The sequence below is a fragment of the Mauremys reevesii genome, linkage group 1, assembly GCF_016161935.1.
Source record: "Mauremys reevesii isolate NIE-2019 linkage group 1, ASM1616193v1, whole genome shotgun sequence".
Taxonomy (NCBI): domain Eukaryota; kingdom Metazoa; phylum Chordata; order Testudines; family Geoemydidae; genus Mauremys; species Mauremys reevesii.
Window position 1 is genome coordinate 164,667,397 of NC_052623.1, and position 25,351 is coordinate 164,692,747.

General features: G+C 42.9%; 1 protein-coding gene across 6 annotated transcripts in view; it reads right to left on the reverse strand.

Annotated features, from left to right (window-relative positions):
• Positions 1-7,788: 7,788 nt before the first annotated feature.
• Positions 7,789-25,351, reverse strand: part of TTC3 (tetratricopeptide repeat domain 3) — a 145,153-nt gene continuing 127,590 nt past the window's right edge. For 5 of the 6 annotated variants that reach the window (XM_039504605.1, XM_039504583.1, XM_039504573.1 and 2 more), the window contains exons 39-46: positions 24,838-24,938; positions 23,819-23,912; positions 22,861-22,962; positions 16,567-16,994; positions 11,996-12,122; positions 11,626-11,853; positions 9,799-9,891; positions 7,789-8,489 (exon numbers count right to left, since the gene is read on the reverse strand). In XM_039504605.1, the coding sequence (XP_039360539.1) occupies positions 8,382-8,489; positions 9,799-9,891; positions 11,626-11,853; positions 11,996-12,122; positions 16,567-16,994; positions 22,861-22,962; positions 23,819-23,912; positions 24,838-24,938 (1,281 nt within the window). In that variant the 3' untranslated portion in view covers positions 7,789-8,381. Of the gene's footprint in view, positions 8,490-9,798; positions 9,892-11,625; positions 11,854-11,995; positions 12,123-16,566; positions 16,995-20,136; positions 20,450-22,860; positions 22,963-23,818; positions 23,913-24,837; positions 24,939-25,351 lie in introns of those variants that run through there. The other variant, XM_039504612.1, reaches the window with a different exon arrangement.

Below are 25,351 nucleotides of genomic sequence, written 5' to 3' on the forward strand. Positions count from 1 at the left end.
AAGACCAGGAGCTCTTCTTGGTGTTTATCACAAATTGATGTGCTTGAAGCAGATCCAGCATCCAGACTGTGGCACAGTGTGCCGCTGCTTGGGTCAAAGCTCTGATCAAAATGTCATCCAGGAGGGGATACAGTGAGTGCTCTGAATCCTGAGTTTGGCTATTACCAGCAACAACATCTTGGTAAAGACCCTGGGGGCCAACAAATGGCCAGAGGGTAGCATTTGGTACTGATAGCAAGTCATGATGTATGTGAATCTCAGTAGTCTGTGGTTACATGGCCATATAGGAATGTGCATCTGCTAGAATCACAGAAGTAAGCAAGTCCCATCCAAAATCTTGTCATCTTCATCCATTTGTTGAGCCACTTGAGATCCTGGATGGCTCAAACAATATACCACCACCACCCACTTCTGGACAGCGAAGAAATTGGAGTATTGTCTTAGGAATCTTGCTTCTGAAGGAACCCTTTCTGTTGTTCCTGTGTCCTGGAGATGTGAGATTTCATTAACAGCAGCTCACATTTAATGGAGGTCATTTGAGATGGGGGAGTGGATGAAGACAGGATGGGATGAAGTCCTTAGTTTGAGGTAGTATCCGTAACTCTGCTGTTTTTGGTTTGGCAGCACTTTCTGCCACAATGTTGTCTAGTTTTTCCCCAGCAAGAAGTGAGCTTGTGAATTTAGATGAGCAAGAATTTCTTTGGAGTGAGTGGAGAGATTCTAGGGATGAAACCAGTTGTGGCATCCGACTGCTAAGCTGGATGCCATGGCCCTCATTGAAAATCCCATTGCATCCACTGAAGCATCTGCCACAAAGGCTGTTGCAAGGGAAATTTTCAAAGTGTAGGCCAGAAGTCAGGATGATCTGTCCTTTATGGCTTTAAGGTCATCCAGCCAGGATGTTGCGGCTCTTGAAAGCAGGAATGCTCTAAGGGTGGCTGATGAAGCCTCCAAGTCCCTTCTGAGGATGGCTTCTACCTTTCTAAGTTAGAGCTTTGGGAAATAAATCCCCTTCAGATGGTATTACCATACCTTTTCCTAGAGATACTGCTGCAGCATTGACTGTTGGTATCTCTTAGCGATTCTCAAACTGTGGGTCGGGACCCCAAGTGGGTCGCAACTCTGTTGTAATGACGCCACCAGGGCTGGCGTTAAACTTGCTGGGGCCAAAGCCCAAGCCCCACTGCCCAGGCCTGAAGCTGAAGCCCAAGCCCAAAGGCTTCAGCCCTGGGCAGTGGGGCTCAGGTTACAGGCACCCTGTGTGGGGCTGGGGGTTTGGCTTTGCCTCCTCCATCCCACCCTTGCCTGGGGCCGAGGGACCTGGCCTTTGGCCCTCCCCACCTCCGGCAGCAGGGCTTGGGCGAGCTCAGTACCCCCCTCCTGGGGTTGTGTGGTAATTTTTGTTGTCAGAAAGGGGTCATGGTGCAATGACGTTTGAGAAACCCTGATATATCTGTAATGGCATTTTTGTGGTGCTTGCAATTTAGATACAAGTGTATGCCTATTTATGCGCTTACTCGGGTCAGATATTTCCAATTCCTCCCTGATTATGTCCTCATGGATGGGTACCTTGGGACTTCTGTCTGTCTCGGATTTGGAAGACAGGTATTTGCCTTTTTAAGCTTGTCCGTGCAGTGTGTGCCTGGCTCAGGTTGGATCTGAAATGTGGATACAACCTGTTTGCACATGGGGGTGGAACAACAACTTTGTTGCTTTTTTTTTTTTTTAAATGCCCTGCTCAGAGGCTGAATCTGAGTGCTCCCCTCTCTCAGTGGAGGTGGTGGTGGTTGAGGCAGAGGACAAATCTTAGTTTTTGTTTTAAATGCCATTGCTTTTCCTTTTTGTGCTTTTCGGTCCAGTTTGCTGGTGTTGCTGCCCTGCTGTGGTCAGGCCACAGGTGTTTGCAGCTTGCTTTGTATGGAACCTTGAGCCCTCTGGATCTCGCTCTCTCAGGGTCCCTCTCCCCCTGCCCAGGGAATTGGGGTTCATTGCTAGAATTCCCGTTGGAGCTGGGAAAAAGGGGAGCTGAGTACGAGCCCTGCTTCTCTCCCCAGGGAATTCTAGGATGTGTGTGGAGGTAGGGAGCTGGAGCCCCTTAGATTTTTTTCCTTCTGGTCCTGTTCTGTCCAAGCTGGCTGGACAAAGTGCTCCTTGTCCTTGGAATCTCTCCCTGGTCTGCTCAGCAACACTGGATTACGCTTCTCTGGGTTGGAATTGCAGCTTCTTGGGGACAGGGTGGGAACCCAACAAGCCTGTCCAATGCAGCCCCTCCCCTAGCAGTGCAAGGGTCAGTTGGCTGAGAACAGGCAGGGCATAATTTGCCTTCCAAAAAGAGCCTGTAAAAGCTTCCTCACAAATAGACCACTGCATGGATTTAGCTTGATGTTTGCACGTCAGTTCTGCCATGCCTGAAGTGGGGGCTATCACCCCACTGCACAACTACTCCAGGAGAAGAAATGTTGCATGCTACAGCCTGAAAAAATGGGTAAAGGTGGGAGCAAAGTGAACAGTCGCTTGCCTGCAGAAGATCTGGCAGTAAGCTGCAGAGGGGGGCATGACTTGAACAGGTTGGGCTACAGCTCTGAGCTGCCTCTGGAAACTGCAGCCAGGAAGGCAGTAACCCATACATATTGTAATTGTGGGAGATGCTGGGCTTCAGAATGTCACTGCTGGAAAACTCGGTGCTGAGGACACAGGTATAGAGAGTATCTATATACAGAGCGCTGGTGCTTAGAAGTGTGTACCAAAGGGACTGTGGTCTGCAGAGCTGGATGATACTGGAGTCACTCAGTACATGGTCAGTGTTGAGGCGTTGGAGGGACCCAGTCTGGGTTGTTTACTACTTTTTGATGGTGAAGCCTGAGATTAGTCCAAGAAAAGGACAGTTATCTGTTCCGTAACTGGCGTTCGAGATGTTGCTCATGTCTATTCCACAGTAGGTGTGCGTGCTCGCCATGTGCACCAGTGCCAGAAGTTTTTCCCTTAGCAGTACCTGTAGGGGGAGCACTGCTGCGACCCCTGGAGTGCAGCCTTTATAGTGCACTATAAGGGGAGCCACGCACTTCCCCCACCCTCAGTTCCTTCTTGCCGGACCAACTCTGACAGAGGGGAAGGAGGGCGGGATGTGGAATAGACATGAGCAACACATCTCGAAGAATGCCAGTTACAGAACAGGTAACTGTCCTTTCTTCTTCAAGTGCTGGCTCATGTGTATTCCACAGTAGGTGATTGCAAGATGTGTCTGATAAGTGGGTAGGAGTTCAGATTCCCTGGCTGAAGCACAGCCCTACCAAAAACAGCATCATCCCTGGTGAATGTGTTCACTGAGGACCAGGTAGCGGCCCTACAGATGTCCTGGATAAGGACATGGGCCACAAAGGCAGCCGATGAGGCCTGAGCTCTTGGCGTGAGCCTTTATGATAGGCAGTGCGGGAACCCCTGCTAGGTCGTAGCATGTCCGGATGCACAACGTGATCCACCGAGACAGTCGCTGGGTGGAGATCGGTTGGCCCTTCATGTGCTCTGCCAAGGCAACAAACGGTTGTGAACACCTATGGAATGGCTTAATCTGCTCCAGATAAAAGGTATGGAGGCAGCGTTCCACGTTAAAAGCATGCGGCTTAGAGGCAGAGGACAGGTAGGAAGATGGCCTGGTTCATGTGAAAGGCGGAGACCACCTTGGAGAGGAATGCAGGGTGTGGGCAGAGCTGAACATTGTCTTTGTGAAGGACTGTATAAAGGGGGGGGGGTCGCAGGTCAGGGCCCTAAACTCTGAGACCTGCCGGGCTGACATGATGGCCACAAGGAAGGCTACCTTTCAGGAAAGGTGAGACCACGAGCATGTGGCCAGGGGTTCGAACGGGGGCCCTGGGAGGTGGGACAGCACCAAGTTTAGATCCCACTGAGGGACAGCCGTTCTAGCATAAGGGAAGGACTGGTCTAGCCCTTTGAGGAAATGCCCAGTGATGGTGGAGGGAATGCCAAAATAGCTGCCAGGTGCACCCTGACAGAGGAAGGGGCCAGGCCTTGAGTTTGAAGGGAAAGGAGGTACTCCAGGACAAGCTGGAGTGGGGCAGACGGGGAAACACCCTGCTCGCCCGCCCACCTGGAGAACCGGGACCATTTTGCCAGGTAGGTCTGGCACGTGGATGGCTTCCTAGTTTCGAGGAGGACAAGCCTGACCCCCTCTGAACACCCTCTCATAGCCGCATTTAGCCATTGATCAGCCAGGCTGTCAGATGGAGAGCGTCCAGATTGGGGTGGAGGAGGTGGCCCTGGTCCTGGGAGAGGAGGTCCTGGTGGAGTGGCAACAGACGGGGAGAGGCCATGAGTAAGCCTAGGAGGGTCCTGTACCAATGCTGCCGGGACCAAGCTGGGGTGATTAGGACGACACGTGCCTTATTCATTTTTACTTTCTCCAGGACCCTGGCGATGAGGGGAAATGGGAAAAGCATAAAGAAGTTGGCCTGACCATGACAGGAGGAAGGTGTCTGAGATCGTGTTCCTCCCCACACCTGCCCTGGGACAGACCCTGTAGCAATGGTGGTTCTGCCTGGTCGCAAACAGGTCTACTTGGGGAGAGCCCCATTCTCAGAAGAACTGGTGCGTGACCTCTGAGTGGAGCGACCATTCGGGAGAAAACCCTGCTCAGGCGATCGGCCTGTGTGTTGTTGATGCCTGGCAGGTGGAAGGCCTTCAGGGAGGAGATGTGGGCTATACAAAACTCCCAGAGGTTGAGGGCTTCCCAGCAGAGGGCCGAGGACGGCGTCCCACCTTGCCTGTTGATGTAAAACGTTGCGGTGTTGTATTCTGATCACCTTGCCATGTAGCTGTGAGCTGAATGTCCTGCAGCCTAAGCGGATCGTCCCTTCACATAAACATCAGGGAACTCAGGGCAGCTCCACAGCTGACCACATTCCTTGGGTCTGAGAGTTCCCTAGGTGGGCCCCCCAGCCCAAGTCCGATACATTGGACACTAGGTCTAGTGACAGGGTCAGGTCCCGGAAGAGAATTCCCTGGAGCATATTGGCCGGGCAGGACCACCATTGTAGTGTGGTGATCACTGGCGCCGGAACCGAGAGGCCCTTGTCCAGTTTGTCCCAGGCCTGGGAGAACTCTGAGGCCAGCCAGAGTTGGAGGGAACACTAACTAAACTGGAACTTTTATCGAACTAACACAGGTACTAACAACGAAACAAGTTCTGGGATGAGCTGCAGCAAAGCTGGAGCAGGTAGTTCTGATGCACCATCACTGGTGGCAAGAAGGAACTGCTATAGAGGCGCCACTCCCGGGGTCGCAGCAGTGCTCCCCCTACAGGTACTGCTAAGGGAAACTTCCAGCACTGGTGCATGTGGTGAGCATGCACACCTACTGTGGAATACACACGAGCAAGCACTTGAAGAATGGTGCCTCATTTCTTGGTTTCATAAGTACTGGAGAAGGTGACCTATGTTTAGGCTTGTCTTTGGCGCGTCCTCCCCCAGACCAAGGTTAACTGCATCAAGGAGGCCTGTTGTGCTCTTCAGTTGTCAGTTACTGAGATTTGAAGTTTCTGGTCAAGGAGGCAGCCCACAAGCTCAGGGCAGAAGCACAGTTCACAGGACTGCTAACATTAATGGACTGCTTGGGGGTTTGTCCCTTGGCCACCTCTCTCTTTTCAGAGTCTGAGGCAGGTGGTGTTGGGCGCTCCAACAGAAAGCTTTAAGTGGGCATCCCTTGCCTTCTGAGTCCACTTCAAGCAGCAGTGTCAGATAGAACAATGATCTAAACTCTTCTCCAAAACCAAAAAGGCACCTATAGTGCCAGTCATAAAGAGACATAGAAACGCCACAGTTGGGACAAGATTTAAAACAGAGATTTAAGTTCTGCCATGAAGTCTACGGCCTCTGTTGTTAATTATATTAAGTACAGTTCTTCATACAAATTGTTTTGTTTAATTTTGCCCACTGGCAATATAAAAATAACAAGCTAACTAACAACTAAGTAACTACTCTAATAAGGTGGGTAGAGCCCAAGTTCTGTCTCAATGCCAGGGTGGTAAGAAAGAAGTAAGAGGTAGTTGGCCCTGCTCCTTTATTCTTTCATGTTCTTTGGGGGTGGGGGCATGGGCACATCAGGACATCCAGAGTAATACCAGATCTCAGCCAAAGAAAAAAAAGTCGATAGAACTCTAGCTGATATTTCCCAATGATCTTCTGATTTCTCAGGACCTTAGCGTACCTCCATATTTCCACATCAGTATCACCTATGATACCCCTGTTGTACACAAAATTTTAAACTCATTTTGTGGCAAAGTAATAGATTGGGAGACAGGTTACGCCTAAGAAAGGAAATCTTAAGTTATGTTTAGATAAGATGCAAGTTCCTAATCAGTGGAAGTAATAACTTAGTTCATAGTGACATATGTAAAACACACTCACTTATACAAAGAACCCACACATTTTAGACAGAGAAATAATTTTATTTGATCACAAGCCTCAATTTAAAATTAAACATACTACATTGATTACAAGGTAGATTTAACAAAAAAAATTCAAAATAAGTATAAACAGGCTGTGTGGGGGAGAGGATTATGTTACATTAGACATTTTATTTCATGTAACCAGTCAACTTTAATACTTGGCATTTTCAGAGTGTGAAATGTTTAGTGGTATGTAACCTAGTTTTGGTCTTCAGGTTGCTATGGCAAGTTACTCAGCAATTAACAGATCTTACCTCTTGATCTTCAAAACTTGAAGAAAATGCTACAAGACTAATGCAAAATATTAGGCCACTAGAGGCAGTTCTGAGCAGATGTTTTTAAAAGTGCCCCAATTGCAAGCACTTGGTTGTGTTTGAGGGGACAATTCAAAAAGACCAACACTAAACTTAGTTCAGATAAACATTTTAGACTGGTTCAATAAAAAGTAATGTAACAAATCTAATTTTCCAGATGCATTTACCCCATACATATCAGAGAACAAGAGATAAGCCAGTGTCCATGCACAGAATACAATTTAAATTTAAATACTAATGATACTTGAGTCATCTTCAAAAAATAACTTTTACAGTTAGAGGAAAGTGATGTAAGAACTTACATTTTAACAAAAATCAGGAACTGCATGTAGCAGCAGAAAGTTTAAACCCTTTAGTGAGTTAGAGTAAAAATAAACATGATAAAAGTGAATAAATCATTCACTTGGAGGTCTACAATCAGAAAATGTTAACACATAGTGGTTATTCAAAATATAAAATAATCTAGTCCAATTCAAAATACTTAAGATTGTGGTTCATACAAAAACAACATTAGTGTGGAAACATTATCTGTAGAAAAAAAAACCCAACAGTTATGATATGGGTTCTGAACAAGTTGTGATTTGAAGCATTTAACTACAATCACTACTTTGTGTATACATAGAAAACTTGTAGATTTTAATCTTATTTTAAAAAAAATATTTAAAAATCTTACAAACAGCACAGCTAATTAAAACTGAAGTTTTAAAAGATCCTACTTTTCATTATTTAAGCTCTTTAATTTCTTTTGACTGACCAAGCTGGAAAAAAGTTAGTATTTATTTTTTACACTGAAGCAACACGGTAATGTTTGTTGTCCAACTTTGCAGGAGAATGTTAATAAAATGAGCTAATTGAAATTTTGATTTCTTTTTCATGTAAACATCAGCTGAAGTCTTTTTTTAATAAAAGGACAAATTTTTACAAATACTAAATTTGGAGTCAAATGGTATCTGATCCTGACCTTTTATAGGTAGAGAACTTAAAAAACAAAAAAAAAAAAAAGGTGGGGGGTGGGGGACAGTATTTAGGTCCCAAAAATTATGTTCCTTACTAGCTGTTTATGTAACTATATAACTTTTGGCTTGAATTCCCAAGAGAGCTCACTCGTTATCTTCCAGGGATGAAGCACATAGGCCTTCCCTGGAAGAAGGTGTATTTGGTGGCCTACGTGGCTTAGGTATCCCTTTAAAATAAATACCCCATGTTTTACCCTGATACACTTACACATTCTGTTCAGTTTAAATATATGAACCGGATAATTACATAAAAGAAAGCGACATAAAATCCTCTTCAAGATAGCCTATGGTGTGTTAATATACACATCCATTTGGCCAGTAATCAGGGGAAAAGCCAGCATTTTCAGTATTAAATAACTGGTTTGATTTTTTTCTTCTACATTTTAACTGGCATAAAAATGATAGTATTTATTTCTCATGACCTAGAACACTCAGTGAAATTCTGGCTTCATTGACTTCAACAGAGCCAGGTTTTCGCTTATGTTTCTAGGCAGCACATTACACATATACATTTGTTACCAAGATTATTTATTTGCAGCTACTAATATGAATTGCATCTTCTTGCTAATCCTAATATTAATAAGGCAAGATTTAAGCATGTCGGTTTCGTCCAGGAAGTTTAGGGAAATCTTCAGGTAATAGAGCATGAACTCGACATGTTGGGCATGTACTTTGTGTTTTAAGCCAGGTTCCAATACACTGTAAAAGATGGCAAGAGAAATGTCAGAAACCTTTAGTTAATTTCAGCTATACTAAGAGTTTTCAACTTAGTGATAAATACTAACAAAAATACATTATTTAAAAATAGGTCGTTTTCCAAAGCATTCAACCATAAGTTAAGATTTGGTGTTGGAAAAAATACAGCCTCTGGTTCCATGATGCTACACAGACTATGGGTTTTTTAAAACCAATTTCTGGTGTACACCAAATTATACAATTACTTTTATTACACTTATTTTTAAGGTTTGGAAACAAAACAAACAAGCAAAGATAATGAAGTGCACATGGGCAGCTTTTCAATCATCAACTTTAATGAAGTCCTACATATCAGTAGATAATGTACTTTCGTATACAATTTTGATTCTTCCTTACTGTAAGAACTTACTATAGATGTAGCTATTTTCATGGGTGCCTACCCTTTTAACAAATACTGGCAATGAAGCTTGTGTTCCTATTACAGGTCTGGAGTTTGATTGCTAATGAGTAAGGCTACAATTTGGTCCTGGAGGTTGCAGAGGAATCCATGACTTCCGCAGACCTCCGTGACTTCAGCCCACAGCGGCTGGGAGCTGCAGGCTACCCCACCTTCCCTGGAGTGGCAGGGGCCCCCACAGTATGGGGAATCCCCCAGAAACTCCACAGTCCCCACAGGGGATAGCCTGGCAGCTCCCCAGTTGCTGCAGGTGGGGGTCTCTCCCAGCCATGGGGCAGGGGCCGCAGCTCCCAGCCACAGCAGGGTAGGGTGCCGGACCCTCCCCTCTCCCTCTTTTTGTCATGAACATTTTTAGTAAAAGTCAGGAACAGGTCGCAGCTTCTGTGAATTTTTGTTAATTGCCCATGACCTGTCTGTGACTTTTACTAAAAATGTCCATGACAGAATCATAGCCTTACTAATGACCTTAGCATTTCTATAGCACTTTAGTTTTTTGAAGTGATGCAGAAAGATGTAATTAATTAGTTACTTTATGAAACTTTGAATAGAAGGGTTGCAGTCAGCTTTATTTTTAAGCTTAAATGGTAGTTTAACAAAACCATGTTAGTGTCTAGCTCTCTAAAATACAAGAAAATTTTGCCAACTGAAAATACAAAAGAGAAATAGTCTCAAACATATAATGAGTTATTACAAGGGATACAATAAAAACCAATATATGAATTGCTACTTTAATATCCATGTTGAATACTATAAAACTGGGGGGGGGGGGTTGAAAAGGGAGGAGATCTGTAACTCATAAAATATTTTTACACCAGGTAAATAGTATGAGAATATTAAAAAAAAATTAACCCGTACCCATCTGTGAAAACTGTGTCCACATTCTAGCACACACACATCTTCCTGGCTTAGCTCCTCATGGCATATTATGCAGGGATCATCATCAGATGTCTAGAGATAAAATAATTTAAATATATATTTTATGTAAGGTTAGCAACTACTTAAAAAAAAAAAATCAAGTATAGTCATCTAGTTCTAACACAGTGGGTTGAGTGTCTTCCAAACATAGAACAGGCATAGATCCTGCCCTGAAGAGCTTACAACCTATTGTAAACAAACCCATTCCTCCTCTCTTTTTTAAAAGCAGAACAGAACAGCAGTATTTCCAAGTAAGTTAATGCAAGTGATGCTACTGAAGCTGAGACACAGGGCCGGCTCCAGGCACCAGTGCAGCAAGCAGGTGCTTGGGACGGCCAAGGGGAAGGGCCGGCACATCCAACTCTTCAGCGGGTCCCTTGGTCCCTCTCGGCGGGAAGGATGGACCTACGAAGTGCCGGTGCCGCCAATCGCGGCTTTTTTGTTTTTGTTTTTTCCTGCCACTTGGGGCGGCAAAAACCCTGTAGCCAGCCCTGCTGAGACACCATTACGGAATGCTTTTGAAGACAGAGCCATGAAATTTTTACGAAAAGGCAAAGTTTAGTGATTGAAAGTCTGGGAATCCCATCTCCCATTTTTATTTGCAAACACCTCAGATAAATCTCATTCTGCCTTCTCAAATCACCTTTAAAATAAATCCTCATACACTATTGCACCTGATAGTGCTGTTACATACATTATGCTTCTAAAAGTAGAGGCTAGGAAAGTGAATAATAAGTATTTCAAAGCACTTTGTAGGGAAGATATCAAATAGGGTACCCATCACCATTTTACAGATGAGTATATTGATGCAGAAAGAGCGTGAATGACTTGTCTGAAGTTCTGCAGCAAGTTAGTGGCACAGCCAGGAGCAGAACACGGAGAGACTTTCCAGTTCTCTGCTCTGAAGACAGGGAACACTCAGAGAATTGGCTTACAGTGCCTAAAGCAACAGGCATGTAAAAAAAAAAAAAAAAGCATCCCTCATTGGATCTGATGTGTGTGTAACAAAGCTGTGCTGCATTTACTGCCAAGTATTTACAGGCTGTCTTGTTAATTACTGCAATGCACCAAGATCTCATCTGACTAATGAAGATATTTAATAAAGTATCTTCTAAGAACATTAGTGAAGCAAATAATACAGATTTTCTTTTTTTAAAATATAAAAGTTTTGATTTCTTAATTGAATTTTTTTTGTAAGCTAGAATACCTTGACTTAATTAAAAACCATGGAGTAGCACATCATAAAATTGCCTTCTTGTGCTTTGATATATCGATTGAATACATCAGGCACTGGCAACCTTTGGCACGCGGCTTGCCAGGGTAAGCCCCCTGGCGGGCTTGGGCCAGTTGGTTTACCTGCCACTTCCGCAGGTTCGGCCGATCGCAGCTCCCGCTGGCTGCGGTTCACTGCTCCAGGCCAATGGGAGCTGCATGAAGTGGCAGCCAGTACGTCCCTCGGCCCGCACCGCTTCCAGCAGCTCCCATTGGCCTGGAGCAGCAAACCGCGGCCAGTGGGAGCTGCGATCGGACGGACCTGTGGACGGGGCAGGTAAACAAACCAGCCTGGCCCACCAGGGTGCTTACCCTGGTGAGCCACATGCTTGCATCCGAAGAAGTGGGTATTCACCCACGAAAGCTCATGCTGCAAAACTTCTGTTAGTCTATAAGGTGCCACAGGATTCTTTGCTGCTTCCACATGCCAAAGACTGCCGATGCCTGGAATACATATATATATTTAAATTTAGTGGAAGAGTAAAGAAAACTTACAGTAGAATCATTTGATTTTATCCATTTTGATCGTGATGGTCCTCCAACAAGTCTCCACGGCTGGTGGGTTGGCTGTGATGGTTGAGTTGTTTTGTTTGCAGCAGTTTTATAGGAAGGCCTTGCCTTGGATAGGCTAGACACATTTCCCACAGCAGACTTGGCTACTTTCAGAGTCTGAGTTACAGCACAGGATGCTGGGTTTTCAGTTCTCTTTGCTGAGGTCGGAGCCTACAGAAGTATTGCAAAGGAAATTTTTATCATCATCAAGCATTATGCCATGCATTTGCTAAAGAACATTCAGTATCCTCTTCAGCTTTGTGTCACCGTTTTAATCAATTACGGTGCAAAAAGTCTGACATCTGCCATGTACCTTTTTCTTATTCTGATGGTCCAGAATGAGTTCTGTCACTTGGGTAAGGATTTCATCTGAGCTCAATCCTGAAAGTTTGTTTCCATTTTTAATTTGTGCTTCTTTTATGAAGTTAGTAAGATCAAAGCTGCAAGGGGAAAAATGGTAAAGAACAGAGTTTTACAACAGTTTGCATTATGATTCAGTCAGCACAGTTAGTTTAAAAAAAAAAAGCCTTTGCTTAAAGGCTTTAGCTCAGGGATCAGCAACCTTTGGCACGCAGCCTGCCAGGGTAAGCCCCCTGGCGGGCTGGGCCAGTTTGTTTCCCTGCCGCGTCTGCAGGTTCAGCTGATCGCAGCTCCCCCTGGCTGCTGTTTGCCGCTCCAGGCCAATGGGGGCGGCGGGAAGCGGCGGCCAGCACATCCCTCGGCCTGTGTGGCTTCCCGCAGCCCCCATTGGCCTGGAGTGGCGAACCGTGGACAGTGGGAGCCATGATCGGCCAAATCTGCAGACACGGCAGGTAAACAAATTGGCCTGGCTCACCAGGGTGCTTACCCTGGTGGACCGTGGGCCAAAGGTTGCCAATCCCTGCTTTTAGATTCATAGTAGTGGCCCCTCTTTTAAAAAAAAAAAAAAAAGAAAAGGGAGAAGAGAGAGAGGTTAACATTCTTAAATGCACTTTAGTAGACACACTTCTAGATACCATTCTGTCAGGTTTTCACTGCTCTCATCATATAACACCAATCTGAAATAATTAAACACAAGCAGCTAGATGTTTTAATCACAATGGGCTGACTCAAGGAAATACCCTAGTTGCAATGTTAAAAAATAAATTATAGCTGATTTCAGAGGTAACAAGAAATAGAAGGTTCAGACGCAAGGACGTCCCCTGGGGACAGAGATGTGACAGTCAAGGCTAGGGTCTCCCTCTGGAATTTGTGTTCTTCCACCATTTGTTGAGTCTGAAGTCCAAGATGGCTGACATTCCTATGCTGTGATCCTCTCCCTTAAAATTCTGGATGACGAAAAATATGGAGGATAGCCCTAAGAACCTTTCTGTTGCTCCTACATCCAGAATGTTCATTTATCACCAGTTCAGGTTTGATTGGGTTGCTTGAGATGGAGGAGTGGATGAAGAAGGGATGGGTGAGGCCCTCAGAGAGTAGTCACAACTCTCTATTTCTCTCCCATTTGTCTGTGGTCAATAAAGACTATTCTCCCGAGAAATGGAAAATTTTAAGGAGTATTTCTGCATATTACTGCACTTGTAGTTCCTTCTCAACACACTATGTGGGGAGGGACTGTTTTGGTTTGGAAGTGCTAAATGCCACAACTTAATCCAGTTTTTCTCCAGACAAGAGACAACCTGTGTATTTGAGTGAGCAAAGAATTTGTTTGGAGTAGGCATCTGTAGTCCAGGGCACAGTTAGATGTGATTCCATGGCACTAGCTGAGAATCTCACTGCATCCGCTGAGGCATCTGCCATAAAGTCTGTTGCTGGGGTTATTTTCTTTAGATAGACCAGAAGTCAGGATGGTCCTTTTGTTTTCATGGTTTTATGGCCATGCTGACTGTCTCTTGTGAAGCATATAGTGGCCAGTTCCTTTTATGGTGGCTTTCACCTTTTTGTATCACTGGGAGGGTAATCCTGGGTGAAGAGGATTTCTATTTCTTTTGCTAGAGATGCCACTGCAGTATCATCCTTTGGTATTTCTGTAATGGTGTTTTTTGGTGCTTGCAACTTTTATCTAAGTGAACACCTGCTTATGTGCTTAGCCTTGTCAGGTATTTCCCATTCATCCCTGTTCACATCCTCAAAAGGGTGCAGTGGGAGTGCTGTCAGAAGCGATGATTTGGAAGGCAGGTATTTGCCCTTAGGCTTGTCCTCGTAGGCCAGTTCTGGGTGATCTGGAGAGCAGATGCAACCTTTCTGCATGTGTCCTGCACAGAACCTGAATATGAGAACTCTCCTTCCTCATTAGAGGCAGCAGGCAGAGCCTGAGTCAGAGGAGAAATACTCTTAGATTTCTTTAATTTTTTTAATTTTTTTTTTTTTGGATTTTTGGCCCTTTTTATCTGCTCAGCAGGAGTTGCCACCAGGCTATGGCTTGGGTGGGGTTTCTTGAGCCCCATGGAAATATCTCCCTGTACCTTCCCCTTTACCTGGGAATGGGGTCTCACTGCTAGTGTCCATAGAGGTATGTAGGAATCCTGCTTCTTTTCCTAGGGAGTTTAGAATCCACTTCTGTATTGGTGGGGTGGGGGATCTGGTGCCCATTGTTTTTCATTCTGACCAGGGTCTGCCCCAGGAGTTAACCCTGAGCTGGCTGCTTGGCATCCTCATCTTTGGATATCCCCGCCCAATAACTTATCTCCTGGGAGGGGTTTTCTACATTGGAGTCACGGTTCCTCCAACAGGTATGTCAGATCTCCCCTGCCCTGACTTTGAGCCCCATGTCCTGGCAGAGAATAGACATGGCATTAATTTGCCCTCTGAAGATCCTGTAAATGCTGCCTCACATATGGAACACTGCTTAGATTTAACCACTGTTTATGGGATCAATGAGGCTGACACCATCACAATGCTCTTTATCTGATCCAGCGGAGGAGAATAAGGAAGGGAGAGGAAAGGTTGCTCATTTCTAGCCAAAACATTAAAAACAAGTCTGGCAAAGAAATGATGGGAAGCAAAGTGAACTGTTATTATGGTAGTGAAGACTTGGTGGCAAATTACAGAAGGGGATGTAATAAACTGGGACTATGTTACAGAGATGAACTGCTCTGGGAAACTGCAGACAGGAGGGGACTAGCCCTTAGAACTTGGGCTGCAGAAATACCAAGCTAAATATTTCAGAAACTTACAGCAAAACTTCATAGGTGATTTTTTTTTCTTTTAATCATTCTACTTGAGTTGGCACTAGACGTTACAAATCCAAAAAACTAAGCACTAAACTGCAATTTACCTAGCCGATTTTGGGATTTCAAAAGAGTCAGGTGAAATAGTCTATATGGGGGGGTTTCTAGGACAAAAATCTTACTTTTAGAATTACTTTGTTCTTATGTTTTATGTAGACGTTGATCATTTTTTCAAGAGATAAAATAAAATACATTTCTAACCTGAATGAGTGGCTCTGCCTCATCTTCAGTGTTTGTTCTAGCATGCTTCTTGGATGTATACTAATTTTTAAACAATATGTACATACAACACTTTGGAAGGAGCTCTAGTAACTTTCTCTTCTACTGTATGTCGAAGAAGGTATTTGAGAGAAAACTCAAGGGCCTTTTATAAAGTACCACTGTCCTTGTCACATTCCTAATGGTATGTAAAGGGATTGACGCTTATTCAACATATTTTATTATTCTATTAAGAACATCTAATATTCTATGCTTAGTCTAAACAAAAACGAAAGAGCCTTATTAGTTGCATGGTTAAGAGCTCAAAATGCAAGAATACCAAGGTTGCACTAACGACTTCTATGTACATGGGGGCAAAGTAGAGACTACCATAAAGCTGAATTACATGATTACATTCTATTCCTCAATTACAATATAATATGAAATTTCCTGCCACGTTAGATACACCTCCACCTTGCAATATTTATTCAGACTTTTATTCTTACACCAACAAGTTTGCTGTAATAGAGCACTGTACCTTTGAGAGAAGACTATAATTAGTGTATAAGATATCGATCGTAGGTACTGAATAATTTTCTCTTTTGAAGCAGAAGCAAAGCTAACTGCAGGTGCAAATTAGGGGTCAAAGCAAATAACCTAAAGCTAATGGCTGCAAGTTTAGGTGATCTATAAGTACTACAAACAGGACTTTTTACTATTACTTCTATGGCATATACTTAATCTGTTGTATAACTATTGGTTGAGTATTTGCATCATATAAATGACTAATGGACTCTGACATGCACAGTAGCACGTAATGTAGAAAATTGGGGTAGCATTGCATTGTGTTTAAAAACAATGTAACACTTTAGACTGTCAATGTATAAACACAAAAGGGAGCAAAGTTAAGAATGTGTACCTGACAGTGTAATCATAACTTTCTATCAATAACGTAAGGGTCCTGGTTACAGAATTTCCTCACTTAATGAGAGAGGAAAGAAGATTGGGGGTGAGGTGGACCTGTCACCTTTGTCAGGACTTGGAGGTGCTGCAAACTAGCAGCAAATTGGTAATAGCATACATAAATTCCATAATCTGGAGCATGTGGCTAGGTATAATCAAATGCCACATCCCACTCACCTTGTGAAGTCTAAAGGAAGATCCTCTCTATTGCACACCTTAGCAGCTATCATGTCACCTCAGAGTGGGCTGCATCCTGCACACCTCACCAAGTACGCTGCCCCATTCCTAACCCCTTTAGACTCAAATGCTATTAAATTTAGCCTCATGTACCCGCAGAGAATTCTCCTTCAGCTGAACATTTTACAAGTTTAATGGAAAGATAAACCCCAAATAGGGAGAAAAATCACCCAAGAGCATATCCTGCTCCCAGCTAAAATATGAGGAGACTCACTCCCTGTCAAGAAACGCAGTACATTAGAACTAAAGAAAAAAAGACCTTTTAAAACAGTATTACCTTGTATAGTGTGGAAATATAGCCGTTAGACGCTCTATGATATTATCAAGTGCTTTTGAAAGTGCCTTCTTGTTTGGCACTCTAACAGCTCCCAACTGCGTAGCTGATGCTGGATCATTTAGCTGTCTTTGGTTCAGCTGTATGTTCTGAGCAGTACTTCCAGAAATCCCTGATGGCTGCGCTACTCGGACTTGATCAGAGTATGATGCTCCTAAAGTTTCAGAGGATATTTCCACTGATCCATTCTTTGCAGAACAAGGATTAGGACTTTTACATGCCGTTTTATTTCCAGTTTGCACATTAAATGTGGAATGCACCGGACTTTGATCTTTGGAGCTTGAAAATGCAGGAAGTAAAGTGGGACATGCAAGTGCAGATGAATACATTATGATGGCTGGATCATTAATAAGAGGACTGCCTTGTATTACCTACAAAAAACCCCAGAAAGATGAAGAGTAATTAAAATATTAGTCAAGTACTATTTTCAAACATGTTAAGGCTACAGCTACTTCATGGACAGGGTGTACTTAGGCCGTTAAGAAGGAAATGCACAGTAAAAGACAACACTTCATCCTGACCTGATTTACCCCGCAGAGTAACCTGTTTGTAGCACACATGTGAAATCATGCCCTTTCTGATAATTTTGCAGTACCTATAGACAAGATTTGCTCTAAGCCTAATTAAAATATAACATGCACACAAATGCAACCCTTACTGTTATTTTTAACTTGTACAGAGTTCCCATAGTTTTAGCTACAGAAATGGTCCTGGCCAGTCATCATGGTTTTACATAAGACATGTTTTGAAAGTGGCTGTGGACATTTCTTCGTTAAAGATTGCAAGATGGTGGGCAAGAAAGCCACCAGTTGGAGGCATTTAAAAGTGTTTTTTTAAAGGAGTATATTTAAACTTTAGCCTTATATGGGTTTTTATTTAAAGAAATAAGTGGCTGCCGTATTCACCATCCTGAAAGGCTCTGCAGGATTAGAATTCATTTTCATCACAGGGCTCTTTAAAAAAAGGATACAGTTATCCTCACTTAGAACACAATTGTGCCCAATTACTCATAATGAGTAGAGCTATACTCTACATGCAGACCTCGTGAAATCAAATACATGGAATTACTATTAGAATAAGTTACTACTCTATGAATACAAAAAGCAAGCCAACATGGTCAGGGACACAACCCCATGCTCTGGGTGTCCCTAAAGCTCTGGCTGCCAGAAGCTGGGACCAGATGACATAGGATGGATCACGCAAAATTGCCCTGTTCTGTTCATTCCCTCTGAAGCATCTGGCACCGGCCACTGTCAAGATACTGGGCTAGATGGACCATTGGTCTGACCCAGTATGGCCATTCTTATGTTCCAGAATTAGATTTTAATACCTGTTATGTAAATGTGAATTTATCTTTGTACCACTCCTAGCCTAATGGGGCCCTGGTCCATGACTAGGGCTTCTAGGTGCAAAAGTAATACAAACAAACAATATTTGGTTTATGGCACTACGGTTCAATGTATGTATAATCTGAATGATTATACAGTAGAACCTTGGAAATATGAACATGAGAGTTACAAACTGACTGGTCAACCACACACATTGGCGTAGTTTGGGGGGCAGGGAAGGCACTGCTCCCCCAACAGAGGTGAGGAGTGGTGGGGGGGGTCACATTCCACTGCCCCTCCCCCAGATTTATTCAAGCACTGAGCTGCACAGGGGCACGGTGGCTCTGTTGTTCCCATGTCGCCGCCTCCTACACATCTGCGGATCGTTCAGCCCCTTTCCCCACAAGCTGGGCCTGGGCAGTTCATGTAGGCCAAGAATGATCAAATGAAGTTAAAAGACCGGCAGAAATGGCCCTTTTAAAAAGTGAAATACACAAATGGAAGAAGTACAAGACTTAGAAAAGATTAATAATTTGACAGCTCCCCACAAAGTTATTTCACATGTAGTTCCATAAATTAATCCACTTCAAAACCAAGTGCAGACTGATGATCCGTAAAGCTTCACTACATTTTGTTCTATAGTGGCACAAAAAGCATAGTCTCATAAAGAAGTTACGGCCAATTTTTTTAAAAAAACCTATACTGATATGGATTATCTCAGCAAACTGGAAAGCAGCTTTTTGTATCATTATGGGGAAAAGTAGGGTTTTGATTTCTAAATTCAGTGTCTACCCACACCAAAGCCCCTTGAGGCTGAGAGTACTATGGAGATGACATTATTTAAAAAATGAATCAAGTTTTCCTTGCATTAGTCTACAGTGAAATCAGATTAAAAAAAAATCAAGAACACAGGGAGAGAACAGTACTAGTTTTAGTTTCTCCATCTATAAAATCAGGACAACACTATCTCCTTTAATAATGTTTCTCAGCTCTAAAGATGAAAACTATCATAACCCCATTTTCACCAGAGAGATTTGGCAAAGTTCAGGGCCTTGTGGGTTGTTTCTGTTAGGAGGAGAAATTGATGGAGTCAGGTATCCTTGATGCAATCATATCTATTTATTTTTCTGAACACAGGAGGAATCAAATAGGAAACTGTTTGCTCAAAGCTCCAAGCACCTCAGCCCCAAAAGCACACAGCATTTCTTAGAGCCACGTTCCCAGTGCCTGTTCAGACTGTCTCTGATGCTTCCTTGCTCCTCTAATCTTTCTGCTGTTTCTCTGAGGCATTCAGATGTACACAGCTCCACCAATCAATGCCTTAGCCCCAGCATTTGTTATATCCACCCTCCTGGGCCACATAGTTCAGCTTCTGCTCAAGTTTTATTATATGCCTGCATTTTGGGTGCCATGCCTATTGTTTCAGCTGTGCGGTTACATAAAGATGTTTAATAGCTTCTTTATATTTATCATGAATGAAAGGCAGCTATTACAGCCACCAATTTCAACAAGGTTTAATCCAACCCATAACAATACTATCTAAGAACGCAGCAGATTGCGAGGGACTTAAGAGATCGGTATTCAGAGTACAGAAAAAGATTATATTTAAGGAAAGGGAAGGAGAGAGAGGAGAGAACGGTTTTCATATGGTGCAAATTTCAATGGTGAACCTCTACCTGGATTAACTATTCAGAAAAAAATTAAAAACAAAACAAAACTATCCAGGGAAGTTGTGTGTACTGTGCCCAGTACAATGGGGCCCCCATTCTGACTGGGTCATCTGGCTACCGAATACAAATTAACAAAAACAGAAAAGAGGCCAGTGACCAAACAAACAGCATCAAACCATTCTGGTTATTTTCAAAGCTCACTCACTAGAAATGCTACAATATAATAAGATGTGAGCTGAAAGGGCATTTAAGGGACTGACAAGCAAATGAACTAACCAAGTACAGGTCTGCAAGAAAGCTGCATTTGTTTTGTCCAACAGCCCAAAACTCACCACATATAAACTGTAGAATGCCCTAAGTTTTCAGCCACATTATTTGACCACAATTAATGAGGGCAGTCATGTTGTCAAAAAATGATATACATTACATATAAATGCTCTGTTTGTCAAACAGTCTGGAAAATGTCAGTGTCCTAAGAATTAATATAGATTTAAATCAGCAAGAGAGTTACCATTTAAATGAATGTTAGTATTACACAGTAAAATTCTTCTGGTGGTGGTGAGAAAGAACAGTTACTGACCCTACAGTAAGGGCTGATATCCTACAGTTCAAGTTGATATGAGTGTGGATCCCACTGTAGGTGCACATTTGCCTAATGCACATGAGATTGGAGGTTCTTGTGATTTTTGTTTTAAAGTAGTAGTCTGTTTTGGGGCTACACTTGCACCATATGCCTCTTTGTGCTCCCATGCATGGACATAAGGAAGGGGCAGCTGTGATCCACCTTCCATTTTCTTGCAATTTGAAACTCATGTTTAGATGAGGAATCTGAAAAGAAGGGATTGAAGGCAGGTTAGGGGACTCACATTGACAATAGTAAAGAACAAGTTACTGTAAGGTAAGTAATCGTTTTTTTCAGCTGCATCAAACAGTACTTAGCAGCCAAGTCCAAAGCATAATGCTTGACAACGGTCAGTTGGTTTTTCCATTTCACTGCTTTGCGGATTTCTGATATAGGCATATTCCTGAAGCACGTGAATAGTACTGCTGGAGCTTTGGTGGAGTGAGACTTAGCATCTCTCCCACCAAATACACCAGCCAGCTGGTAACAGAGAGAGATAGTGTGTTATCCATTGCTCTGTGAAGAGATGGCCTGACCTTTAGAATGCCCAGCTATAGCCAGAAACATGGGGAGATGGTGTGAAGGGGCCTGGCAATGCAACAAAACAAAGTCCTGGATACGTCTAAATGTGTGCAACTTCTTTTTGCCCAGTGCAGACCGTAGTTTTGAGAAGGAGATGGGTAGATCGATAGGTTTAGATAAAATTCTGAGGACTACTTTGGGGATGAATTTTGGTGAGGTCTTACCACTTTATCCCCATGAAATGGTCATTTAGGGAGGGTTAGCCATAAGCTCTGGAAGCTTACTACCTTTTCTGGCTGAAGTGATAGCCAACAGGAAACTCTTCAGAGTGAGGTAACTGTATAGCAGCTCTCTGAAAGTGGATCAAAGGGAGCAGGCTCCATGAATCTAATGGGGACTGTGTTGAGGTCCCAGTAGGAGTAGGTTCTCTGACTAGTGGGTAAGTACGTAATAACCCTTTGAGGCACTTTGATACTGTTAGTGAGAAAAAACTGAGCACAACTGTACAAGCAGATGGCATGCAAAACTGTTGGGAGGTGGACCTTAATAGAACTGAACAAGAGACCAGCCTCCTTTAAATGCCATAAATAGTCAACAATCTTCAGTATCAAGGCCTGGACTAAAACTAGACTATATTAAGTGGCCCACATCAATAACCTCTTCCACTTAGAGACAAATACATCTTTTTGGCAGATGTCTTCCTGCTCTGTATCAGGATTTCTTGGATCTTTTAGGTAGAGGTCCTTGTCCATGCTACTCAAGCACTCAACATCCACGCTGTCAGTTGCAGTGAATTTAGATCTGTATGGAGTATCTGGCTGTGGTGCTGTGGGATCATATCTGAGGAGGCCAAGAGCTGACGAGGCTGTTGAATTGACACTTGTAGCAGGTCCAGCAGCCAACACTGCCTTGGTCAGTAGCCAGCAATGAGGACAACTGTGGCGCTGTCTTACTTAACTTCCGTTATTACCATAGGAAATCAGTGGGAAGGTATATAAAAGGCTTGAGAGGCTTTACTGCCTGCTATGCCAGTGCTGTTGCTGCAGAGGACTTCAATGACACTGACATGGCTGGAGTCAAAGTTGCTGGTAAAGCTCTGCCTGTGCCATTTTTGCCTTCTTTCTACTGCCAGATACCGGGTCTGATGTGCACTCGAGAGAATGCTGGTGAATCTGGCCCTGCTCTGGTAGTGATTATCATCTCTGTATCCAAACTGACCCACATGGATTACTTTAGCAGATGTAGCTTGAGCTAAGCATCCCTGGATTTGTGGGTCCTGGAGGTCCTGGGATGTGACTTTCTCCTAGGCAGAAGAGGCTTTGTCCATCTTTGATAGAGATCAATCCCTCACAGGACAGGCAATGTTTGAATCCTAAAGGTTTGCAGTCTACCATGAGGTGTGGCAGTTGACATGAAGCACCTTGCCCTGCTGTACAGGGGGGTCACCAATAATCTTTTCTCTTTTGGAACATCCAATTCCAAAGAATGTGAAGATGGAGATTTCTTGAAGTTGGTTGAAAAAACAGTTTTATAGTCTCTGAAGAGAGTTCCAGATAAGACACTTGCTAAGTTCCATCTCCTCCTAGTAGGCAGTAAAAGGGAACTGAGGCTATGGCTACACTTAGTGCTGCACAGCGCTGCCGCGGGAGCGCTCCCGCGGCAGCGCTTTGAAGCGCCAGCGCTGAGAGAGAGCTCTCCCAGCGCTGTCCGTACTCCACCTCCCTATGGGGATTAACGTACAGCGCTGGGAGCCGTGCTCCCAGCGCTGGGGCTCTGATCACACTGGCGCTTTGCAGCGCCGCAACTTGCAGCACTGAAGGGGGTGTTTTTTCACACCCTGCTGCAGCGCTGCAAATCTGCAAGTGTAGCCATGGCCTGAGAGAGGATCACTGCTACCCCACCCTTCCTGCCCCTATATGAGGGAGCACAGATATGTTTACAAAAAAAAATCTCCAATCTCAAATGCATGAAGCACAAGCATACCTACAGTTGGATTCACATTGACAACATCTCAAAGAAGAACTTAGTGGTTTCATTTGCTTTCTATGAAACAAAAAAATCAAAGCTGAATTGTTAGCAGCTTTGAGATACTCACTGAGATGCTAGGAGGAGACTGAAGATCAGCAGCTTTCACTTTAGATAGATCATTTAGCTGTGCACCATTTTTCACTAAGTGAATTCTCTCTTCATACTGAGACTACAGAAAAAGACAAAGAAAACCAAAAACAAATCAGGCTTTATATTATTCCACTTACACCAAAACAAGGACCTCAAAGTACCAATTAACACTATTACATTCTGAGAGAGATCAATCAAAGACCTAATATATAGCAATAAGACTACATAGAAGTTTGATTTTCTTTATGCTACGTTAGTGTATAGATTAAAAAAATATTACCATGGAAAGATACATTCATGAATTTTACAGATTTAAGATTACTGGGAATATTTTTCTCCAACTGTGTACCATTACCAGTTGTTCAGCTTCCTAGGATTTTTTTTTTTTTTTTGTAAACAGCCTCGTTATTTGTTTTCCATACCCCTACCCCTACCCCAAACATAAGAGAAGACTCATTATAAGTTATGTGAACTTGGTAAGCTAATGAGAAAAGGTGGTCACATTTTTGGCCAATTCAGCAAGGATGCCTGCGTGAGTGACCACCTGGGCCCAAATGAAGCTCCACTGAAGTCAATGGTGCTTCATTTAAAAGAACCCCAAACCCACATGGACCTCTGCTGATTTAAATATGGCTCCACACAGACACGGGTGCATATGCTTCATCGGGGCTCTTACAAGTTATTCATTTAAGTAAATACATTAAGAGTAGCTATTTGAGATCTGTATTAAATAATTATAAAGGAAATATAAAGCCAAATACTTATGATTGTTAAATTGGATGCAAACTGTTAGTTTGAAAATATCTTTAAAACAAAGGATATATATATTGCTTCGTTTAACCTACTAGGCACATCACAAATCTACATTTGGTAAGAAGAGATAATCAAGGAAGACTCTTATAATACAGGAAAATGTGTTTGGAAAACAGACTTACTTCTACTTTTTCCATTTCTTTCTTGATATTTGAAATAAATGTTTCCCAAGAATCAATCTGTGACTTCAACTGAGGTAACACTGAAGTGGGACCACTGAAATATTTCAAATTTTCAGTTCAAAATAATGTGATAACTTGAGTTCGTAAGTAATTCTCCAACAGAGAAAACTGCTACCCAAAAGTGTAATGCTCTCCTTTTCCCCTCCCAGGTAAATCATAGCTGAAGACTTCAGTCACACAGAATTTTAACAAATTCAAGTATCACTGTTTGCCTACTAATTTAACCCTTAGGAACTGGCCAGTCTTGGAAAGTAAGAACCCTCAAGCAACAGCCAGACTCCTACGGATACCCCAAGACCGGGAGAGGATGCTGTGAAGGAAGGACGACGGCCCTTGGGTGGAGCCAATCCCAGCTCTGTCTCCTCACATGCAGAAACAGACCTCCACCATGCCCATCAGTCTTGCTCCATCTCCTTCTAGTCCTTTCTCCATTCCTCATGCCGTCAGGCAGAAAAAGGTGGGCAGGTCTGAGCTGCATGAACCACCATGGTTAAACTAGAACAGGCATAGAGCTGGGAAGTCTTTTACTCTGAATTTTCCCCATGTTGTATAGTCAGAGATTAAATGCTAACAACCAAGATTCTTTACAATTGATGTAATTTGCAAAGCTAATAAATGCCACTTTGCTTTCCTAAACTTTCAGAATTTTTCAGGCCTGTAAAATCTGATGTAAGGCATCAAAAACATATTCTTGGACAAAACTTTAACATGGTGTTAGTACATTCTAAAAGATGTAGTTAGCTGTCTAATAAACATTTATGATGGTATTTATTTAAAGTCACCAATGCAGCTGGCAATGTGAATACCTGTTACCTCCAACAGAAATGTACAGTTCCATTAAACAAATAAAAGCAAGTCTAAATTAGTGAGAGGATATAAAACAATACTAAAACCAGAAAACAGGAAAGTAAAAAGATTATATGCAATTACTGAATTATAGTGATGTATTAAATGCATACCTGCTCACTAACTTTAAGAATTTAATATTTGCTTCTGCATTTGCAGCTATGCTGCGTAATTTGCATACTTCAGTGTTCTTCCAGTTTTCAAGTACTGACACCTAAAATTAAATTCAGTGACTTAAAAGACATACAGTACAAGCATTTTCCTTAGCACAAGCAGTTAAAACTAAGTAATTATTAATCTAAATTCAGCCTCAATCTGGTCTTTGGTAAATATACTCAGGAAAGGCCTAGTTCTAGAACATCTCTGTAGTAAGATATTGCAAGCAGCGTTAAAATGCAATGGCATAATTGTGTGAGGAAACGTAATGACTAAACAGTCTGCTGAGCATTAAAACTTTCATAATTAGTGAAACTCCTTCCATCCCCATCCTTTGAAAACAGATAACCTTGATATTGTGCATTATCTTTATGATTAAAAAGGTATGCATCTATTTCAAGGCAGATGCATTGGCTTTTAGCTCAATAAGGACCACCTTTTTTTTTTTTTAAACACACAACTTGCAATCAA